The sequence below is a fragment of the Blennius ocellaris genome (genome assembly GCF_963422515.1).
Source record: "Blennius ocellaris genome assembly, chromosome: 18".
Lineage (NCBI taxonomy): Eukaryota > Metazoa > Chordata > Actinopteri > Blenniiformes > Blenniidae > Blennius > Blennius ocellaris.
Window position 1 is genome coordinate 15,524,599 of NC_137667.1, and position 22,158 is coordinate 15,546,756.

The 22,158-nt window shown below is 40.2% G+C and overlaps 1 protein-coding gene across 1 annotated transcript; it reads right to left on the minus strand.

The window, feature by feature from the left end:
* Positions 1 to 342: 342 nt before the first annotated feature.
* alkal2a (ALK and LTK ligand 2a) lies at positions 343 to 1,568 on the minus strand (the record flags this gene model as incomplete). Its single annotated transcript, XM_080514058.1, has 4 exons — positions 343 to 407; positions 517 to 597; positions 792 to 845; positions 1,289 to 1,568. The coding sequence occupies 4 exons, from the start codon at positions 1,566 to 1,568 to the stop codon at positions 343 to 345; spliced, it is 480 nt and encodes a 159-aa protein (XP_080370184.1).
* Between the last annotated feature and the right edge of the window lie 20,590 nt (positions 1,569 to 22,158).

Here is a 22,158-nt window from a genome sequence, read left to right on the forward strand (position 1 = left end):
CATCACTTATCAAATCGACATTGCATGAAGGCACATCAGCTTGTGATACTTCTGTATAGTATAAACTATACCAACATGTATAAAGTAATTATGATTGTTCATCACGTAGATCATCAAGATCTACAATCTTACAACAACTAATGTTGTAAGTCATTACAACATTAGTTGAATAAGATGTGCCACCTGCAGTGGCCATTCATGTAATGAAAGGTGGACTTATAAATTCATAATACTTAGACAGCTACTGAATCCCCAAACAAACAACCAAACAACAACAGTTGACATCAGCTACATGAAGCCATGTTGATTCAGAGTTGAATATACAATAGTACCTTGTTCGCGCTACCCCTCAGTGCACTGTGGGCTGCCAGCTAACCTTGTGAGAAGCCGTGCACACCTTTTGAAGTCTGGGGAAAGAAAAATGAAATGGGAAGATATGTTACTTTTAAACAGCATGTTGATGTTGGACTGACAGTCACTCCCTACAGTGCACAGGCAAGTGTAACAACATCTTACATGCGGGTATCGTGCAGTCTCTGGTGTGGTGGTAGACTCTGTACACATTCTTCCTGCACTTTGGGCTGAAGTACAGTGGACCTGAAAAGAGGAAAAGAGGACCATATTTAGGAACGTTCCCAGCTCTGCAGACATCAGCAGCTCTATTTTACAACTTTTATCTACAACTATAATTCTTTTGCATGTCTGAGCTACTTTAATCACTTTTTTTTTTTTTTTTTACTTTTTAAGCAACCCTTTATCAAACACCCCTCAATAACAGTAAAACACCTTACCTGTTATGTGTTTTAGGAATTTCTCCTTCTTTTTTAAATCTCGAGGAAATGCAGCTGTTTAAAGAGAAGAGATGCAGGAAAATTGTTAGGATTAACATTTCAATTCAAATCACATGCATCTGCATTCCTATATGAGAAGTACTTTTTCTCATGGAGTGGCCACCATAGAGCCTGCAGCAGTGAAATTCAAACCCCGGACAGACAGCCACAGAAAACACAAACGAAACTTTTCGAGAATCATTCACTTAACTAACTAAAAAAAGCATCACCCAGTGGTGGGAGAGAACGTTTGCGTTTGAACAGCTGTATGTCAGATTCCTGTGCCTATCACAACATGTGCACTTCCAGACACCACTTTAAGTGAGAAGCAAAACATGTTGAGGATCGTTTGAGTAAAGAAAATAATTTAATCATGAATGAAAGGTTAGGGGGATACAAAATCCATTAAGGACCAAGGATGTGACCCAACATAGATGGGTGGAGAAGCTGCCACTCACCGGCAGCCTGGGTCCCCCTCTCTGTTTTCAAGTTGCGAAAGTCCCTCTGCTCCTGCTCTAAGCTCCTGGCCCGCGTCGTTAACGGGGAGTCTGTCCTCGCACTGTGGTGTCCCCGGCTGTCCTCCACGTGTTTCACGATCTCCACCAAGCGCCTCAGACTCTGCTGCGCGTCCGTGTCCGCCGGCGGGGCAGAGGAGGGCGCGCTCTCGCCGCGGTGGTCGGTCAGTGCGCACAGCAGCAGCACCAGCCCCATAATGAAGTGTTTGCGCAGTCCGCTCATAGCTCCCGTGGAGTGAGGGGGAAGAAAAAAACGAAACTCCTTCGGTGGACACCTGCGGGACAGATTACAGGAGGAATGTCAAATCTAAGTGCTGATGACTGGCTGTCGTTTTGTCAGCTATCATGTCATCCAGAGTTGCTTTACGCACGTTGAGGGTGGACACCTCTCATCGCCGTGCTGAAGCCACAATAAACAAGACTTTCACTGCAGACCACATCCCTATTCTAAACAACATCACATCTGCAGGAATATGTACACGCTCTCCAATAATCCGAAGTTAGTAAATGCTTCACTTGTATAATTTGTCCCATACTCTACATCGATGTGACAACAAGTTATTATGAAGCAAAGTTTCCCAAAAATGTCAAATGATCACGTTTTCAACAAGAAACCAATACCGAGATTTACAATGTGTTTTTTCTCTATACATACAATCAAAAGTTTTGATATATTTGGAAAGTTTAAAATTTTACTTTCATCATCTGGTCTCTTTTTCACATTGTAACAAAAACATTTTGCCGTGAATCGCAGTAACAGAATTTCATATCCGTGGAAACAAATATAAAGTGAAGGATAATAAAGTTTAAAGCCATTACCTTTGAAATAATAATGATTTTTTTAAAAATCCCGTTTTATGTCCCGTATATCCACCGATATAGAAAGAATAAACTGTGCGCAACTTCAGTTTGTGATCCCGAACCTGTCCAATCCGAAAGATATCTCCCCGGAATCTGCTTTTATATTTCAAAAATCAAAGTTTCTCAAGTCATATGAGTTTTGTCCGAGCATCCGTGACCATCCCCGGAATCTCGACGGACTGTTGGAAGGGAGCACAGACAGAAATCCTGCTCCGGGTCCCGTGTGCGTCCTCGCTGAAGAAGCAGATCGGCCGCCCTGGAGTGAACCTCACTTTTTATTCTGTCTCGCCGACGTGGTCACTTGTCCCTTGAGGGCTTCTCCGCAATGTCTGAGATAAGAATAAGACGCATTATTTGCACCCCCGAAGCGGAAAGTCCACTTGAGTTGACTGACCATCACTTGTGCGCCGTGCCAAGTTTTCTGCGCCCCCCTCCCCCCTCCCTTCCTTTCCGTTACTCCATTTATCTGTGCGATACGCTGTTACAGGAAACGTTTCTCCAACTAATACTTCCACTGAAATTTCCAATCAATCCAACATCGTGCAGCATCTCAGTGGAAATGCTCCCGTTTCTTTCTCGGGATTCTCATAACTTCATTTAGAGCTTTTGCGCGCGTTGCATCCATCAGGCAAATTGAAATACGATTAGGTCTCGTTTAAGGAAATACTCAACGAAAGATTAATTACCAACAGTTTTGAAAGTCATCGATCATTTTTGTTTCAGTTCAGAGGAGTGGAGTTAACAGCATGGTGGAGGTTTGGAGAGCGTTTCTTCCTGCTGTGGATTAGTCTAACCCACTTCGGTTGCTTAATAAGTCAGAGCGCGCAAGTGGCTCCCACGCTCCCCCCTCAGACCTCACTGAGTGGGGCTTCGACAGTTTACTATAATGCAGATGGGAAACCAGAGCACAGTTGTTTAAAAACAAACACACACATACACAGTTTTCAAAATAACTCAATGAAGCAAAGACTGAGACTGTGTTACTTTACATATTTGGGTGCTCAGAAGACAACCTCCATCATTTACGCGTGGCTTAACAGATTTTTGTCATTTGTGAGAAAGAAACCTGCAACTTAAACACATGTCCATGCTTGGTGAGGTGGTTCGATATGTGGCTGTGCTGTAAGTAAAGGGCTTGGTGCTGAAAGGACAGCGCGCATTGTCACTCAGCTTCAACCCTCTTCACTGAACATGCAGCTCTCCGTCTGTCGCCCATTTGCAGTAACGCCCTCCGGGCAGGGATCGACAACTCTCGGCCAGGACAACGTTGAAATTATGACAAACAATGATATTTGGTGATTCGCCGGCAAAATAATCGCTTTTGGCAGCTGATATGTGCAGGGTTCACATACGGAGGAGGGAAAATCCTAATCTAAATAAGTCTGTGAGAGCAAATGAAGAGTTTTGTGGAGAGAAAGTATATTTGGAGCAGAGACTGACCTCTGATCCTGAAAGATCGTTGTGAATTGCTTACCCAAAACGAGACTGACAAATAAACAAAAAAACAATACATATGTTGCCATTTTATTGAGACAAGCAAATATTAACTGCACACATTATTCAAATAAGATACATTTTAAATAAATAAATACTACAATAAATCTTTATTGAGGGAGTGAGAGCCCTTTCAGGAGGGGGCGCCATTCTGCAATCACTGAACATTTAAGGCACGTGTAGAGTTTGGTTCGGCTGGCCTTTGATGGACAACAACAGCAGCAGCAACAACAACAATGACAACAACAACCTCGACAACGACGATGACAGCGAACACTTATACATCAGCCTGTTCAGTTGACCACAAACAGTTTGTGGTGTGTAACAGTGGCTTTCTGTATGTATCAGCTGTTGTTTTTCATACAGAAATTGCAAAATGGTAATGAAGATCAGCTTATAATGGGTTTAAAAAACAAACTGGAAATTGAAATATATCTATTGGCAAAGTAGAAAAACAAACGCTCTTATCCTTGAAGGCGGTTCGTTTTTGTCCTGTGAAAAGGTCTGGCAAGCAGGTGGGTGACAACAGAAGAAAAGCTACCTACTTTAACTGTGGAGTTTGGCTCTTTGCTTGTTATTTCTTTTGACTGTGTTATCTTTTGACTACCACTGGGAGTGTTTGAACATCTCATCTGCTCTTTCATTCCTGCCAGAATGTCACTTTCTGGATCACACCAGAGATGATAACATTTAGGCCCATCTGCAACTCTTTAGGGAGGCTTGTAACCTCATTTGACCCAGATTGTAGTCCTGCAGTTGTCTGACCTGTTTCCACTTTGGTAGAGTCACATGTGAAACTCCTGCTGCCCAAGTATGTGCAAACCAGTGACTCAGCTACATGTGATTGTATTTTAAGGGAAACCTCACACATGTGCTGAGGTGGTAGGTGGTCCCAACACATTGTTTTTCATTTTTCTTTTTCTTCCTGAACTCCTGACTGTTTCAGCCATTAATCAGAGGAGGATGTGGTTGTTGTCCCACAAACGTGCTCCTTTCTTCCTGATGTCTTGTCTGATTTAATCAAAACTTCCTTGAAGTGTTATTCCTGGGCAGGATCTCCAGGTTGTGTGTGTAAACAAGCTCCTGTAATCAAGGATGTTGAAAATATTTTTTACAGATGGTTAAATAAACTTACACCAAGGATGCCTGCACCTTTCAAATGGAATCCATGATCATGTCACTAAAAAAATCTACTTTGATTTTCTGTACAAATCTATATTTTATTAAAAACGGTGAATGAATGGACCACGGATGACTAGTTTAAGCAGCCACTCCTTTCTTTATAAAGTTTATAGTTACAATCAAACAAGCTTCCGTACAAAAACAGTTAAAGAGCTGAAGCCTATTTCCAAAGTGAAGAGCGACTCTGTAATCATTTTGATGAACTCCTGTTTACTGGAGTGAATTATTCCATTAATTTTCTATAACACCTAACCTTATGCAGGGTTGCGGGGCCGGTCCCAGCGTTCTATGGTCGAGGGCAGGATACACCCTGCACAGGTCTAAGTCAGTCCTCATGATAGCAACATATGTGTCTGTATAAATATAAAAGTTATTTTATCTTCAGCTTTCTGCTTGTTTGTAGTGTGTCTAAGCTTTTGTGTTTTTTTTTGTTTGTTTTGTCATTGCTGCTTCTTGTTGTCATTAGTCCATAAATCACTTTCTTCCAGGAGGCAAATCCGCTGAGATTACTGATCAATAATTCATGTAACATTACACTGACTTACACGTGTCGAGGGTCTAATGACGAAGCCTCTCTGAGAGAAACAAATAAAGACACATTTTCCCAAATGACACATAGTGTTTTATTTATTGTAACTATCCAACCTTATACTTTTTAAGAATTAACCTGTCACTGAAATTTGAGTCTATTTAAAACTATTTAGGCATGAAATGGATTATCCACCCCCATTATTTCCAATTTAAAAGAACACATTTCCTTTATGTCCATGAAAGACTCCATGTGTCTCGTTCACAAAAAAATACTAAAAAAAAACCTCCTAATGGTTAAAATAACTCCCTTGTGTATCTGAATGTTTTAGATTCTTCTCTTTATCTAATTGCAACAGGTTTGTTATCTCTCCCACCTGCTGATCTCCCAGCAGATTGTGTTTGGGTTTCTTTAAAAAAGTCTTACCTGCCCTGTATAGAATTCTTCTGTCACATCATGAACGTGGTCATTTTATATGCACATGAAGTAATAAACCTTATTGCTCGATGCAGCTGGTAGTAAATGATCTGTGTCATGTGGAAGCAGCTGCGGAGAATGAGACTTTTCTGTTGTTAGCTTCATGAACTTAAATAGCTGGCCAGACTATACTGTGGACAGACAATGAGCAGCAATCTATGACTGCAAGCTTCTCAGCCAATTTTAAGGTTTCTCCGAAAAGAAGTAGCAACAAACCGGATCTGCAGGTCATTTTTAGTGCGTGACTTTGAAAACTATTCAGTTTCAGTCATAATTAATGCGCCTCAACTGCAACAACCTACATACAGATTTAGGTGTGCAGATAATGTCTGTAGCCTCAAGCAGTGTTTGGATTGAAATAATTTACTTGGAACTCTGCACGTCCACATTTCTTTAATTTTTCCAACACTCCCTCTAGCGCCGCAGAGCTCTCTTTTTTCATAGGTTTTCCACAGATGTGCTGGCATTCTCTAAGACCACTGAATGAGACAGATGACAGCAGAGATGAATGCAAGGGCACAAACATGAATGACTGGATTGAACATGTGACCTTTCAATGATTTGTGTGCCTGCCTGAACTCCGGCAAGGTTCAATTTGATTTCATTCACACAAATCAAGGGCTCGCAAGGCTTGAGAAGACTAATTATTAACAACACCGAAGAAATCTTGAGAAAATTCCGCTCAGTCGATTAGTTTTTTTCTATATCTGGAGACACAGACATCATTGATTTTATTTCAATACATCAGTACTTGCAATAGAAAAGTCGTTACCTCTGAGTCTGGTTTCTACAAAGGTTTCCTCCTGTTAGAGGGAGTTTTTCCTTTCGACATTCGCAATAAATCTGCTTGCTCATGTGGATTCGTTGGGTTTTTCTCTGTTTAAAGCACCTAGAGGTGACTGTGTTGTATTTGGTGGTATAAATAAAGTTGAATTGAATTGAATAGTAAGGCAACTGTTGCTGGACATTTTCTACAATGAAAGTTCATTGTCAGTTCATTGAGAAATTTTACCTGACACACTGCGCACTTATTTGTATAAAACAAATATTTAAGATGAATGAATGGATGTAAGAGTGACTTTCAGCCTGCGGATCACTGTTTTTGTCTCACATGAAACAGATTCAATTTTGTGATTATGTCTTCCATCTCAAAAATCCAAAACATTACTTTAAATTTTTTTTAAATATAATTTGTACATAATACATAATCGAGTTTCAGTACAACATTCTTATACTTATCTGCTTTTTTCACACATATTATTAGGAAATAAATGAAGGACTGATGAAGTCAAACCTGCCTTTCATCCATTGTCAGCAGCACTCACGCACGCACGAAGGAACGAACGCACGCATGCACCATAATTATTATTATTTTAGTTTCCTGTTCTGTTTGACATTTTGCTTTGTGTGTCTGCACCATGCTGAAAGACATTCCCAGGAGTAGGTGTTGGCCTGACAAAGCACTAAAATGTTCAAACATGTTCTTTTGGACTCAGAAATCAAGCTGTTGTGTTACGATGTTGTGATGTTGCTTGTCAATGCAGTGCTTCAGTCGTCCGTATGCCATAAGTGATACATCAGCTGACAGGACAGACGAAATCTCCTGCCATTCAAAGGTTCTCTTTTCATTTCCTGGTATTTCTTCAGTCATTAACACGTTTATGCCATGAAGTTGATGACTTCCATTCAAAGCTCCGAGCTGTTTGGTGCCCAGATAATCGAATAAAACTTCACTCAATCGTCAGCTGTAATGTAAAGTGGAAAATGTTTAAACACAGCGATAAATTCTCCGTATGGTCATTAAAATGTGTGTGTTCATTTGCCAATAAAAAAAAAAAAGAAATTTAATAAAGTATGGAATGAGTTAGGCCTCCAAAGTCAATGCCAGTGTTTTCAATCAGTCTTTTATTGTCAGGCATGTTTGATTGAATGCTTCCCGGGAAATATAAATGATGTAAGAAAGGTTCCCAGTAAGGGCCAACTTCAAACCCATAATACATGTTGACAGTGAAAAAAGATTCTTGCCCCACATTGATTATTCGATCTGATCCTATAAGTACAAAATTAAACATCGTTTGGCAACGTAACTAAAACCGAGCACTTTTGTAGATGCTGACCAGGTTCACACTATGTTCTCGATGAGCTTTGGGCAATTTACTATCAAGGAAGTGCTTTGGATGTGCAATGTTCTCAGTATTTCTGTTGTGACAAGATCTGATTTACGACCACGCTTTTACACAATCTTTCTTCCAAGTGGACATTTTGCAGAGACTTCTGTTGTGGCTTTCATGTCCAGGCTTTAGCCTGTTATCTTGGTGCATCGGCCATTTGACATGATCATGTATGATAATATGAAAATGCACTTTTTTTTAACCCCCATTACAACAGGAAGACCAATCCATGAGTTATACAAGAAGGCCGTTGCTCGGCTAATCCCCCGCCGGAGGGCTTTATATTTTCTCACAAAGCCAGCTCTAAGGCAGCACACTTGGTACACTAGAGGGTGTTCCATGGGTCCTAGTAGATAATTATGTAGAATCTGAAAGGTCTTCTTCATAAGCTATGTCAAAATACGTCTCCAGAGCCCAAAAGGTGTTTTTATGCACTTAGTGACCCTGTGACCTGATATGCAAATTCGGTCATGGTCACCATGGTGCCCCTTCTCCCCAGGTGGAGTGTCCATGTGTGAAGTTTGGTGACTGTGGGCCCAGGAACTGCTGAGAAATGAGGAGAAATGTTTATATGAAAATACATGTATTTTTTACGGAGCCCCTCTGGTGACATTGGTGAAAAAAAAATTCTTGCTTAATCGCGTGGCCACGCGTTATTAAGGCATGGGAACGAGATAAATAAGTTGTGGTCACGCGTTATTAAGGCGTGGGAACGAGATAAATAAGTCGTGGCCACGCGTTATTAAACTGCCGTCAAGTGAATTTTAACTGCGCTTTTATTAACGCCTTTAACGGTAAAACACAGGTCAGCGTACGGCCGCAATGCTGACAGAAAGACAGATGGTCTGATTTCAAAATGCAATAAAACGGAATCCTTCATAGGTTTACACCCAATTTCACTTCAGCGCAATACTAGGCATACTCCTTTGTTACTACAAGAAATATGAAAGAACATTACTGTAGAAATTTGGAGAAAAGTACTCTTAAACTTGGATGTGTTGATCGAAAATGATGGTCTCATCTAATTTCAAACTGCAATAAAATGGAATCCTTAATAGGTTTATGCCTGATTCCACTTCAGGCAGTACTAGACATACTCCTTTACTACTACAAGCAGCATCAAAGAATATCACTGTAGGAATTTGGAGAAAAGTACTTTTAAACTTGGAGCAAATTATTGAAGGCAAGACCATTATTTTTGACCAACAGATCCAAGTTTGACATTACTTTTCTCCAAATTTCTACAGTAATATTCTTTGATCTTACTGGTACTGGTAAAGGACTATATCTAGTATTGCACTGAAGTGAAATCAGGCATAAACCTATGAAGAATCTTTTTTAATTGGAATTTGAAAACAGGTGTGAGAAATCATTATTTTCGTTAATTTGCTCCAAGTTTAAGAGTACTTTACTCCAAATCCCTAGAGTAATATTCTTCGATATTGCTTGCAGTAACAAAGGAGTATGTCTAGTATTGCCTTGAAGTGGAATCAGGCATAAACCTATGAAGGATTCCTTTTTCTTGCATTTTGAAAACAGGCGAGAGATCATTATTTTCAACCAACAGATTCAAGTTTAAGAGTACTTTTCTCCAAATTCCTACAGTAATATTCTTTCATATTTCTTGTAGTAGCAAAGGAGTATGCCTAGTATTGCACTAATTTTTTTTTCACCAATGTCACCAGAGGGGCTCCGTAATCTTGAAACCATGACGAGCAAACTTCAGACCCTACCAATCTTCAAGGTCAAGGTCAAGGTCAGGTCACTTGGTATGCTGGAGGGTGTCCCCAGAGTACTAGTAGGTGTGTATAAAATTTCAGAGCCCTAGCTCAAAAACCTAGGCCTCCAGAGCCCAAAATGTGTTTTTAAGCACTTCGTGACCCTGTGACCTACTTAATATGCAAATTAGGTCAAGGTCACCATAGTATCCCTTCCCCCTCTGAGATGTATCCACATGTGAAGTTTGGTCACTGTGGGCCCAGGGGTTGCCGAGATATAGGTAGAAACGTTCGAACGTACGGAGACTGTTTCAAGATCCCCCTTCGGGGCCTGTCGGCTACGGCGGGGGATAAAAAGCAGCTCCAAATCATGATGCTACCTCCGCCATACATTCCCATCTTGATAGGCTATTGCATGTTGATCACATGAACTACATCTATCCACATGGCATGCCATGGATACCATTCCTGCTAAATGCTTCATCAATGGTACGTTCACAAGTGATTTGGATGTTGTGCCAATGACTATGCAGCCTGCAGCTTGTACTATGTTTTGCAGCCTGTGTCTATTGTGGCTGGAGACAATTTCGTTGTAATGCAGTGAGAAAAATCTAGTTAATTGTCTCCATTTGTGAACAGTTTGTCCAACCGAGGACTGTTATTACACAACTCTTTGAACTTGTAACTTCCTCCAGTCATGTACAATCCAAATTAATTGTTATTAATGGTGGGTTTACGGAGATACATTCTATAATACGACATAGTTCACAACAGAAGATGCTTTTTGGACATGGCAAAGTCACAGAGTGTTTCATTGTTAGGCCACAGTAGTTTTATTCTGGTTTCACTCATTAAATTTCATACTTATGAATTCAGTTTACTTCTATTTTGAGTAATAACATTTTTCTTCGAGCAATGTGGTGAATGGCAGTGTGCAGTAAAACATATTAACTATTCTAATTGTGTGTCATGAGGCTAAGCACACAGTGTTTGATTTTACTTGTGACTCAAATTCATGGAGAAAAGCAGAGAATTTCACAGTTTCTGCAATCTATTTGCATACCAGCATTTAATACAGTTGATTCATCGTTCTGTACCTGTACGTGCTCTCGGGACTAGGTCTCATCTAGATAATGTTGTGGTTATTTTTTTCCACATTCTTGACTCCTCTGCTTTGGTGTCACACAATGTTTGAGTTTCTCCTCCTGGTAGTGTGCACCTGCATCCCATAAATTTCCATCTCCCTTCATGTACTAAGCAGCTTGCTCTGTGTTGGTCAGTTGCCAGGTCATCTTGCAGTCTTGTTGAGTCATTATGACAGTTCACTTGTTTAGTATTTCTGATCTTGGCCCTGGTCTACTCAATCTGCCTCACCCATCAGTACTCTTGTATCTTTTGAGTTGAAGTTTTTGACCTGAACTGTTTTTCTTTTAACCCCCCCAGCTCCTGCTTTCAATATATACCTGTCAATGTTCAGTGAAAAATCACCCTACTTTTTTGTGCTGCAATGGCTTGAATGAAATAGAATCTGTTTCCAGTGAGGTTGTTTTTTTTGTGAGGTATTATGCTTTAAATGTTAAAAGTGCATCAGTCCAGTCTTCTTTGTTTGGGTGAACCTGTGCAAATATTATACACATCTAGATTATATATTATTTTAATTTGATGTGTAAAGCAAGCAACAGACAAGCTATTTGGGAGATAGGATAGTGGAATTATTTAAACTACACACTACAAATTTATTGAAGGCAAACTATGCTCACGTACAGACAAACAGATTCATGATGTTACTGTGAGTGATGCGGTGTTATGTTTCGCAGCATTATATTATTTATGATGTTTACTTGAAATATGAAGGCAACATCTGATAAGTTTTAGAAAAGTACTAATTGATCTTTTTATTATTACTATTTTCATGTATACATGAGCAGTTTTTCAGACGCTAATGTGAGCCTGCAGTTTAGTCTGACCTTGTATTCCAGGTGTTTTGGCAAAGAAATCACACACTTGTTAGAGGTGCAGAAGTTCAATTAAATTCATTCAATTAAATATTTGAAAAAAAGACATTTATATTTTTAACCTTAATATCATCAAAGGATTTTCATCAATACAAAATTCAGTAAAATATCACAATTACTTTTCTGTGTTATTCAGTCTAGTAGCCACATTTTCAAACAAACTACAAAGCCTACACTTTGAAGTCTGGTTTATATTTTTGTGGGTTGCCGCTTAAAACAATAGATTTTCCTCACTTTTTTTCAGAGTTTAATAGAAACTAGATGGTTCCGAATTTCCAGAAGAAAATGCAGGCGTGAATGCTGCAGTGGTCTGGAGTAAAGATGAAAATGAAGATAAAAGATTATGTCATTAAAGATCAAAGCAGAAATATTCGCCGAAAAGTTGAAATATTTCAAAAGGTTTCAAAGATTTCATGTCAAAAACAGTTAAGGATTGTGGGAGGAGATGCATGTCAAAAAACATAGTAATAATAATAATAATAATAATAATAATAATAATAATAATAATAATAATAATAATAACGGATATGCCTTTGCATTAACACTAATGAATGCTTTTGTATTCACACTAACTATTATGCATATTTGTTTTTGGTTGTATCTCTACTGATGCGGCATGTATCTCTACTATCCATCCTCGCTGCAAGATTTTCCACTGTTTTTCTGCCATAAAATCATTTTTCAGTGCATGTAAAGGCCCTTCGATGCATGCCAAAATGTTCGGTTTGTGTGCAAATGAGAATTATGACATAAAGAAATTATACTTAGAACATAAATGAGCAGATGGAGACTGAAATGCTACTCAGCCAAATGGAAACCACAGAATCAGTCACACATGTGTTATTGTATGGGTATTTGCTTCTTTTAAATTAGATTTTGCAGTTGAACTCATAATCAAAGCAATTGCTGAATACGGTTTTTTTAATGTTGTGAATCGGTGAAACGTTATGTGGTGGAAGGCGTCACGGTGAGAAATAAATACCACACACTTCAAAATTGCACAAGAAATGTTAGTTTCAAAAGCAGTATCAATTTGGAAACCTTTCTAGTCACATTCTACCACAAACTTAAAACCACACTCTCTCCTTCGTCCTGAGGGTTAAAAAAAAAAAAAAAACCATGAATGAAAAGAAACAATTTCATATAAATGTTATTGTAAGTTTTATTCATGGTTGAAGCGAAGGAAGATAAAGTGTAAGCAATGGTGTGTGACCCCTTGTGAAATTAAAAAAACTGTGTTTTTAAATGTGTGCCCAGATCCACTTGCTTCATGTGTGTTCCTCTCCCGACTCACTCATGACCATAAAAACCAAAACATGAAAACCTTCTTTGTGTTTTTGTGACACCATATGAGGCCATATCCACACATCCATCTTCTATTTATCCAAATTCGGGTCACGAAATGACAGTGAAGCCCAACACTCACTCACACACGAACATTCGTTCGTATTTTTAATACACTCATTTACTTCAAACATGTTTCTGGACTCACAAGAAGAAGAAAGAAAACCCAAGGACACCATGCAAACTCCACACAGAAAGGCTCCCAAGCCTGGACTCAAACCAGGGCTTTTTTATTGTGAGACAAGAGTCCAAACCACTACATCACTGCTATGCCCCGAACAAAGTCCTGTAAGCCGTAATATCTGTTATTTATTTTCACAGCACATGCAGCAAATCTGTAATAAATACACGCAACAATATCTACATCTTTGCACTTGACAGAAAGATGAAGTGAGCCCGACTTATAGATTTTGAAGAGCAACATGGAAACTGTTATTTACCTATCAGATCCAGTGCAGTCACCAGCAGATGCTTTCACTAACCACCCGTTTCACTAATTGGACATATTCTCTGTGTGTTGGCAAGGGGTGGAGTTTGATGGTCAGTATTGTTTCATTGTTTCACCATGTGACAGAAATGTGTGAAGACAAGACCCAGCGGTGTGACTTTTATTCAAGCATTGCATGGTTTTATGCAAACTCTGGCAAGGCTGAGCTAATCTGAGGTCACGGACTTCTTCAGCGGAACAACAAATCAACAAAGTTTCTGTGATTTGTGACCGAACTTAAAACATCACAGGGAAGCCTTACCTAACATTCAAAGAAACACAAATAAATCTTGAAAAAGAAATTCCTGAACTGAGCTTGAGTGTAAGTTTATGCAATTTCTTTTTTGCAGCAGACGCTTTGATGTTTGCAAACATGGACATTAACAATGGTTCCATTCCTTTGTCGTGACTCAACAAGCTATGCCCGCCCTGCTAGTGATGAAGGTAAATTAAAAGCAAACATTGAAAGAGTCATCCTTTACACCTGTGCTCCTCCTGCTGTGGATTATGAAGCTGTCAGCTGAGAAAAACAGCTTGGTGTCGGGGCACGGATGACAATACACTAGCAACATCTGCATTTTATTAAACACGAAATGAAATACATGCAAAATGCAACACAAGCAAGACACTACTGGTCAAGTTGGAGAGCATCTACTTGCGTAGTGTGAGAACGTAATAGAAATCATGACTAATGGTGACTTTAAAAAAAAATATATATATAAACAAACATGTAATTATGCTTCATGTGGCTGCAGCTCAATAACGGAGCAGATCCAGCATTTAAACCATGTTCTCCAGTGCAGCTCAGAGTTGCCTTCGGAATAGTCACACACACACACACACACACACACACACACACACACACACACACACACACACACACACACACACACACACACACACACACACACACACACACAAAGAATTTCTGGGACTGTCAGACAAACTGAAAGTAGAGAAAAACCATGTATGCACAGAGAGATCATCCAAAGTTAAATTCGCACTGTATTTTTTTAAGGTCCCACATGTGCTTTGTAGCAAAGCTGATGACAATTATGTTCTCAGTAGCATAAAACAACCCACAGCCTCTTTGTTAAGTGTGTATACAGAAATCTTGCCATGTTATTCTATATCGCCGCCGGCCATGTTAACTCAAAGAACACGCAGACCACCATGAAATGTCCAGACTGCTGCTGGCGCCCACCTCCAACTTGTTATGAGCTGATGATTTCATAAAGACTCAACAGTTGATGTTGACATATCTTACCAGAAACATCTAAATTTTAAGCATTCCTTCAAGATTCAATATGTTTATTGTAATTTCTAAAGCACTGATTCCCAGAGACTGAGTCGTATGAGATTTTATTTGGATCGCCAAATAAATTTGCAATATCACTTAACGCTGTTTTATGGTTGACACTCGTGCGTATTAAATTAGAGCAGAAGAAGTAGACTTCTTCTCTGTGACACCAGCAGGTGATCCTGCAAGTGGAGAGTGGAGCGGAGCATTCAACTATTGTTTTGAATTCAAATGTTTCCTCTGTTGAGGTCTGGCACTGAAGCAAATAGATATCTATGTGTCAAATCTTGTGTTTCCAAAGTGGATGTGCAGCTATATGCTTTTTGTGTCTTTAAAACGAAGTCTTCAGTCCTCCTCTTCTTCAGCTCTGCCTTTTCTTTCGCATGTCTCTGTCCATGGAGTCAGAAAAATTTGGCGGCGCACAGAGCGGTGACGTCCGCGTGAACAGGATCCGCACGGAGGGGCGTGGCAGTTAAAATGACGTAATTTGGCCGCACGAAGCCGTGCGGAGCTCGCGGACCCGTCACGTACAAAACAGCCTTAACAGAAAGACAGAACCAGCTAAAAAAACACAGACTGTAGCTAATGCTCACCAAAATACGGCTAACGGTCACATTGAACCCACCGATGACGGCGCAAGTGGAAGGGTCAACGCAGGTGAAGAGCCTCCGACGAAAAAAAGAATGTCAGGGGTGAGGCCATATAAAGACTATTTTTTGAACTATGGTTTGATTAATTCATGAATCCATGATATTTCAGACAACCTGGAGGAGCATCTTATTTCAACACTGAAGACAGCTGGGGATTTCTCCATCCATCTCCATGAAAGCACTGGTCTATCTGATTCTGCAACTTTGTTAGTTTACGTACGGTATGTGTGGGGAAATGAATTTGTGGAGGACTTGTTATGTTGCTTGACTATTCCTATTGGAATGACAGGTGAAGATATATTTAATGTTTTTGGATAACTACCTGGTTACAAAGTGCAAACTGGACTGGAGCAATTGTGAAGGCATAACAAGTGACGGGGCCGCAAACGTGACAGGCAGAATCAGCAGAGTTGTGAAAAGAATCACAGAGGCAGCTGGAGTGGAAATCGTCTGGAATCATTGTTTCATTCATCAACAGGCGCTGACATGCAAAGCACACCACAAAGCACTGAAAGAAGTCATCTGAGTTGTGAACTTTATTAAAGGCAAGGCACTCAACAACTGGCTTTTTGATTATCTGTGCGCTGTCATGGGGGCGGAGCATACACACCTGCTGTTTTATGCAAAAGAGTTCTTACCAGAGTTTATGAACTGAAAAATTAAATCCATGCTTTCCTCCTTGTCCCCCCATTCTGATCTGTTCACTGATGAACGGCTTCTCACATTGTCATATCTGGCAGGTGTTGTTTCATTTCTCTACAAGCTGAATTTTAAATTGGACACCACAACAATGTTTTCCAACACTGGAAAACATAATCACTTTCCAAAAGTCCATGAAGTTGTGGCTTGCAAAACTCAGGACAAACCCAAGCCAGTACATGTTTCCCACTGTGCTGCAGCACATAGAAGAGAACAATGTCCCTGACACACATGTGAAACATCTGACTGGACTTATTCAGACATACCTATTTGCACTCATTGAAAACTTTGATCGCTACTTTTCAGCAGAGAGAGAGAGAGAGATGACATTTTGAGTGATAAAAGGTGGATTCAAAATCCCTTTTGTTGGGATCTGCAGGACCACAGAAAGTTTGTTCATTTCTGGGGAGAGACAATATTCATTTGTCATGAGACGCAGTCATGACATGAATTCTGACCCAGGAATGTGATGGCCTTTCACATCTAGAATGGGGAAGGGGGGGACATTCTCCAAGACCTTCCTCCCCCCCTTTCTGCTCACAAGACTCTCCCCCCATGCAATCAGCCAGTCACTGATTGGTTGAAGCTCTCAGGCTTCGACACCTCTGAAGTCACACGTGGACAAAAGGCTTTCACCCAGCCTCCATTCGAAGACTCTTGCAAAGAAAACTCCAAGGAGGTGGGTTGCTGACGAGCTGCTCCCAGCAGCTCAACTCACCCAGCGTTAGCACACAGCTAACACGAGAGGCCGGCAACCAGAGGCCTCCACTCCTCAACTCATCTGCTGACCCGACCACGAGGGAAAGCCATCACAGACCTGAGCGACCAGCTCCTCAGTCTGAACAAAGGGACAACCAGGCGCTGCAAAGAAGGACAGCTCCTGAAACACCAACTCCACCTTCTTCTCCTCAGCCTGCAGAACCAGCAACCACAGTTAGCAGGAGGTGCTAACTACAGGAGAAGACACCAGCTTCCCTCCAGCACGACAACTGAACCCTTCCAAGGAAGTGGTAACAACTGGGCATTACTTGAGATTAGTTAAACTTGATGCTATGCATAGAACTGTTTAACTTTCATGAAGATGTGTTGATTCTGTCACAGTGATTGAGTTCTGTTGATAATGATATTAGGCACCGTTATCAACTTGTAAACCACTGTTAGCTCTGCCACAGACACAGGGTCTGCATGCTAATCTGCTTTACTAACTTGTTTACTCGCAATCCTACACATATCACATCAAAGACAACATCACACCGTAACCGAACACCATCTGACGACTTCTGACGTTTTACAAGACAAATCGCATTCACATCAACTCATTCTGGAAATGGTCCTTTAGCAGAGACACACCAGAAGCAGATGCTGTGGCTAGCTTCTATTGTTCTTTTACTATCAGCACATGGTCGAGACCCAGGACAGACCTCCTGTTCTCTGACAACCTCCATTTGGAATGTAGTTTCTTGTGATCCGCCATCTTGTTTTGTAGTTCCATCACACGTCACACACACACACTCCCTCCACTTCTCTCTCTCTCTTTCTCTCTCCACACACACACACACCTACACACACCAAGCTGTATATAGGTAGTTAGAATCTGTGTTTTATTCGTTTTCATTGTTAATAAATATATTTTTGGAATCATACTTGCTGTTTTATTAATGAGCACAAAGGTGAATGAAATGTCGACCTCTTCTGTGTTAAGAACTCCAAAATCCTTCAAGCTTTACTGTTAATTCTGGTAATTGTAATTAATTTAACTATTAATTCAAATTCCTGATTTACTGTTTAGTATATCTTATGAGACTGATATAACTGAATTGGCTATCATTTCCTGTTACGACAGGTGGTGCTCCGAGGTATCTGATACAGATCAGATTAAATTTCAACATTATTAATAACTATCTTTGATAATTATTAATCATTATCGATAGCCAACCAAACATAAATAGTGATCCATATGACGTAGTAAATCGCTACATAATGGTCCCAACACTTTGAATTTGAAAGCCCAGAGTCACTGCTAGACCTGCTGGACTAACTCCAGCTGAAGAAACAGAGCTGTTACAGCTGAGCAACGATCGTACACTGAGAAGAAGACATGATTGCAAGGCATTATCTTCATTCTGGATAAGAATCTAATCTGGATATCCTGTCCTTAGTAAGGCAAGCGTTTTGCCTCTCATTTCTTTCACATCCACACACAAGTATGAAGTGGGCTTTTCTGTTTTATCAAAAATAAAGACAGAACACAGAAACGGGCTGAACGCTGCGCCTGATATGCTGTTGCACTCTCCTCTTGTACACTGGACTGGGATGCAATACTAAAAAGCAAGCAGGCTCATGTATCACATTGACAAGGTCTAAGTAAAACAACTAGATATTTCGACGAGGCCTAAAAAGAAAATATTCATGATAAGTAAAAGGCGATGTGCCTCAGGAGATCTTACATGGAATATACCTGGGGTCCGTTTCACGAAGCAGGTTTAAGAAGCCATGGGCTTAACACCGAGCTCTGAATTGAGTTACACTGAGACAGAAATCGCGGAGTTTTCGGTTTCACGACGCCGGATTTTGATCAGTTTGATGAACTCGGAGTAGTTTCACCTGGAGTCAAGCGCGTGCACCACGACTCTAAAAAGACCGCATCAATGGAGCCCCGATTCAACGAGTCACCATGACAACTGAGACGCGGAGGGCGGAGTTTTTGACGCCAGTGGAGCAGAAAGTATTGATTCGATCATATGGCGAATATGAACATATTAAAAAAAAAAAATGCAACAGCGCAGCGGCTGCTAAAGAGAGGGAGGCGGCGTGGAAGAAGATTGCTGCTCAAGTGAATGCGTAAGTTCAAACGTCTTTGTCATCGCAACATTATTGCAAGGGAATACTGCTTGATGGTAGCTTATTAATTTATTTCTTTTAGGTGCAATTCCGCGGGGGAGAAGCGCTCTTGGCAGCAGCTGAAAGTGAAATATAAAAACATTGTCCAATCGGGTAAGACCGCTGCCAATTTAATTGTTAATCAATACATTTCTTAACGTAATTTCGATCATGTGTGACATTGTACCGTAAATATCAAGTGGCCATTTGACTGTGCAGGTGTTTTATTCCCAACATAATGCTGTTTTCAAACACATAAATGTCTTCTCACCCATATCATGTGCTGTCAAATAATTAAGGCTAAACTAAGACAGATTTTACACAGCCAACAGAAAGAAGGCAGATGCCTGTAAAACGGGTGGTGGCCCAGCACCTCCACCTTTAATAGAGGCAGAGGAGCCCTAAGCCAGAATGTTGGGAGGCCAGTGGCTGAGGGAATCCCTGGAGGAGCTCCTCTTCAGAGCTCACCCCTCAAGATACCACTTCCTTCATAATATATAATATGCCGAGGCCTATATATCTCTTTTAGCCTCCTTTTGTTCATCTTTATTTCCCCATCATGTCTTTTTTTTGTCACCCAACAGATTGTGATGGTGCTCTCTGCCTGCTGGACCCCCTCATGCCACAACAGACCTTGTAAGTAGGCAACACTCCAAAGATCTTGCAAAATGGTAGTTTAAATATAATGAAACATATTCATCTAGGATGAAGAGTACGAGGAAACCCTGTCTGCTGCCTTTACAGAGGAGGATCCACAAAGGCCTATAGAGGTATGATAGTTCTCATCCTGTTTACATTTCTGAAACATTGTGGTGGAATAAAGAGTGATATTTTGTCTACACTGAAGTATTGACACATTATTTTTAACAGGGCATGGCTGGGCAGCAGCAGGAGGGTACCTCAACATCCACTGCAAGGACTGACAGTGAGACAGATGTTCAGTAAACACCAGAGGTTCATTCTGTGGAATTCATGTCCAACTGTAATATTTGAATGTCCTCCTTATGTCCTCCCAGTTATCTGTAAAACAGATCTATAGACTCCACCTGCTCCAGAAGATGGAAAACACTGCTAAGGAAATGCAGATGTGTAAATTGAACTACTGGAGCACAAGTTAAGGGTGGGTGTACAGTCCCAGGTGAATTATGCTATCTACTAACTACATTAAATAAACTAGCTCTTGTATTTGTAGGAATTAAAAAAGACCAAATTAATTGTGCATCATGTCTTTATTTGGTGGTGGTGGTGGTGGTCAGACCCCGAAGTGATGATGGCATATGATGTCTCTGACAGCTCTGCCATTTGCGAGGAAACTCAGCGCAACACACAATATCTGCTATGACGTCAGGGCAAGGCTCCGGCTGGTGATGTTGCTAATGTACAGAGCGATTAAACTGTGGATGTGCATAATGGTCTCTGCAGTAAAACGGTACCGCTCAAAAAGGAAGGTGTCTGCAAATGCCAGTACATCTATGCGCGGTCTGATGATGCGAATATTAAATTCTCGGCGAAGTAATGCTGCGCCTTCATCAATCGGATCATTATCAAAAGCACATTCCATATTGAAGGAATAAAGTTGACGTCTAATTTGCCTCGGGAATAAGGCACTGCAGAACTGTTTCGCCAAAACTCCCCCGCTGAATGAGGAAATGAAATCCCGTGTCCGTCGGAAAGGGGGCGGAGCCAGAGCAAAACTCCGTGTTCACTGACAAAAACCTGCTCCCGACCAGGTTAGTTCTAGAGCGTCTGTTGCCCCGGTAACTGACCGGGAGTTGACGTTACACCGCTTCGTGAAACAGGCTTGAGTTACCCCGCTTCCTCCGGTTTGAGTTACCTCCCTTTGTGAAACGGAAAATCCCGCATTTCCCTCAACTCGGTGTTCAATAACCTGGGGTAATCCTTAAACCTGCTTCGTGAAACGGACCCCTGGTGTGATTAAAACATTTGTTGTTTTTTGACTGTTCAGTTGATTGTTTGATAACAATAGCTGCCCTTAAACACAAACCCGATTGTTCTGATAACAGATATGAGCATTTAAAAAAAAAAAATTAAACATGTTTTTGATAGTATGGCTATTGAATGTTCATATTGTTCTGATAACTGTTGGTTTTTGCTGATGAGGAAAAGAGAACCTGTTAACTTCCTAAAATGCACTTATATGTTGCCTGATTTAAAAGCAATTAAAATTTTGGCTATTTTTGTTTACTGATGAGAGAAAATAAAAGCAATGATATAGCCTGTTAAATCTGCCTAAAATCTTTATTTAGTGTGATATACAACGTGTTTAAAATGCGTATATGTTTTCAATAATACATCCGTGAACAAAATGGCTATTTTATCTATTCAAGATAAATAATAATATATAGGTGATGAAGTAATGGTGATGAAAATGGTCAGGAATGTTAATTTATACACAAATTTGCTTCTTTCATAATTTATATACGAGAACTATTGTTATTTGGGTCGTGATGGTTTGTCATTTTCAGAAACTGGGTCACAAGAAAAAAAGTTTGGGACTGTTCGAGAGTAACAAGTACAAAGACACATGATTGTGAAGATTTAAAAGTAATAACAATTATTATTGTGAAGATCACAAAAATGTCATCATTACTTGCAAAATGTGACTGAGTACTTCTAACAAAAGGATGTTTTACAATGATATTTGTTAATTTTATTCTGCAAAATTTCACATTTCACAATCTATAATTGAAAGGAGGTTCAAATCTGATTCAAATGGCTTTCTTCTCTTGTGACCTCTGAAATCAAAGATATAATCATTATTGGAAATTGGCTAACAGATTAGGGATGGGGCAACATGTGTCTGTCATACAGTCTATCACTCTGAATAAACAAACAAACTGCAGCTCAACTCTGTGGTGAAGACTTAACCACAAGGTAATCATTCTCCGTGGAAAACTCGGCAAATTTAATTTGTTGCTTGTTGAGAGTAAATTGAAACACAGCTCCACTGTTCAACAAAGAGAACTTGAGCTGCAATTTGTAAAA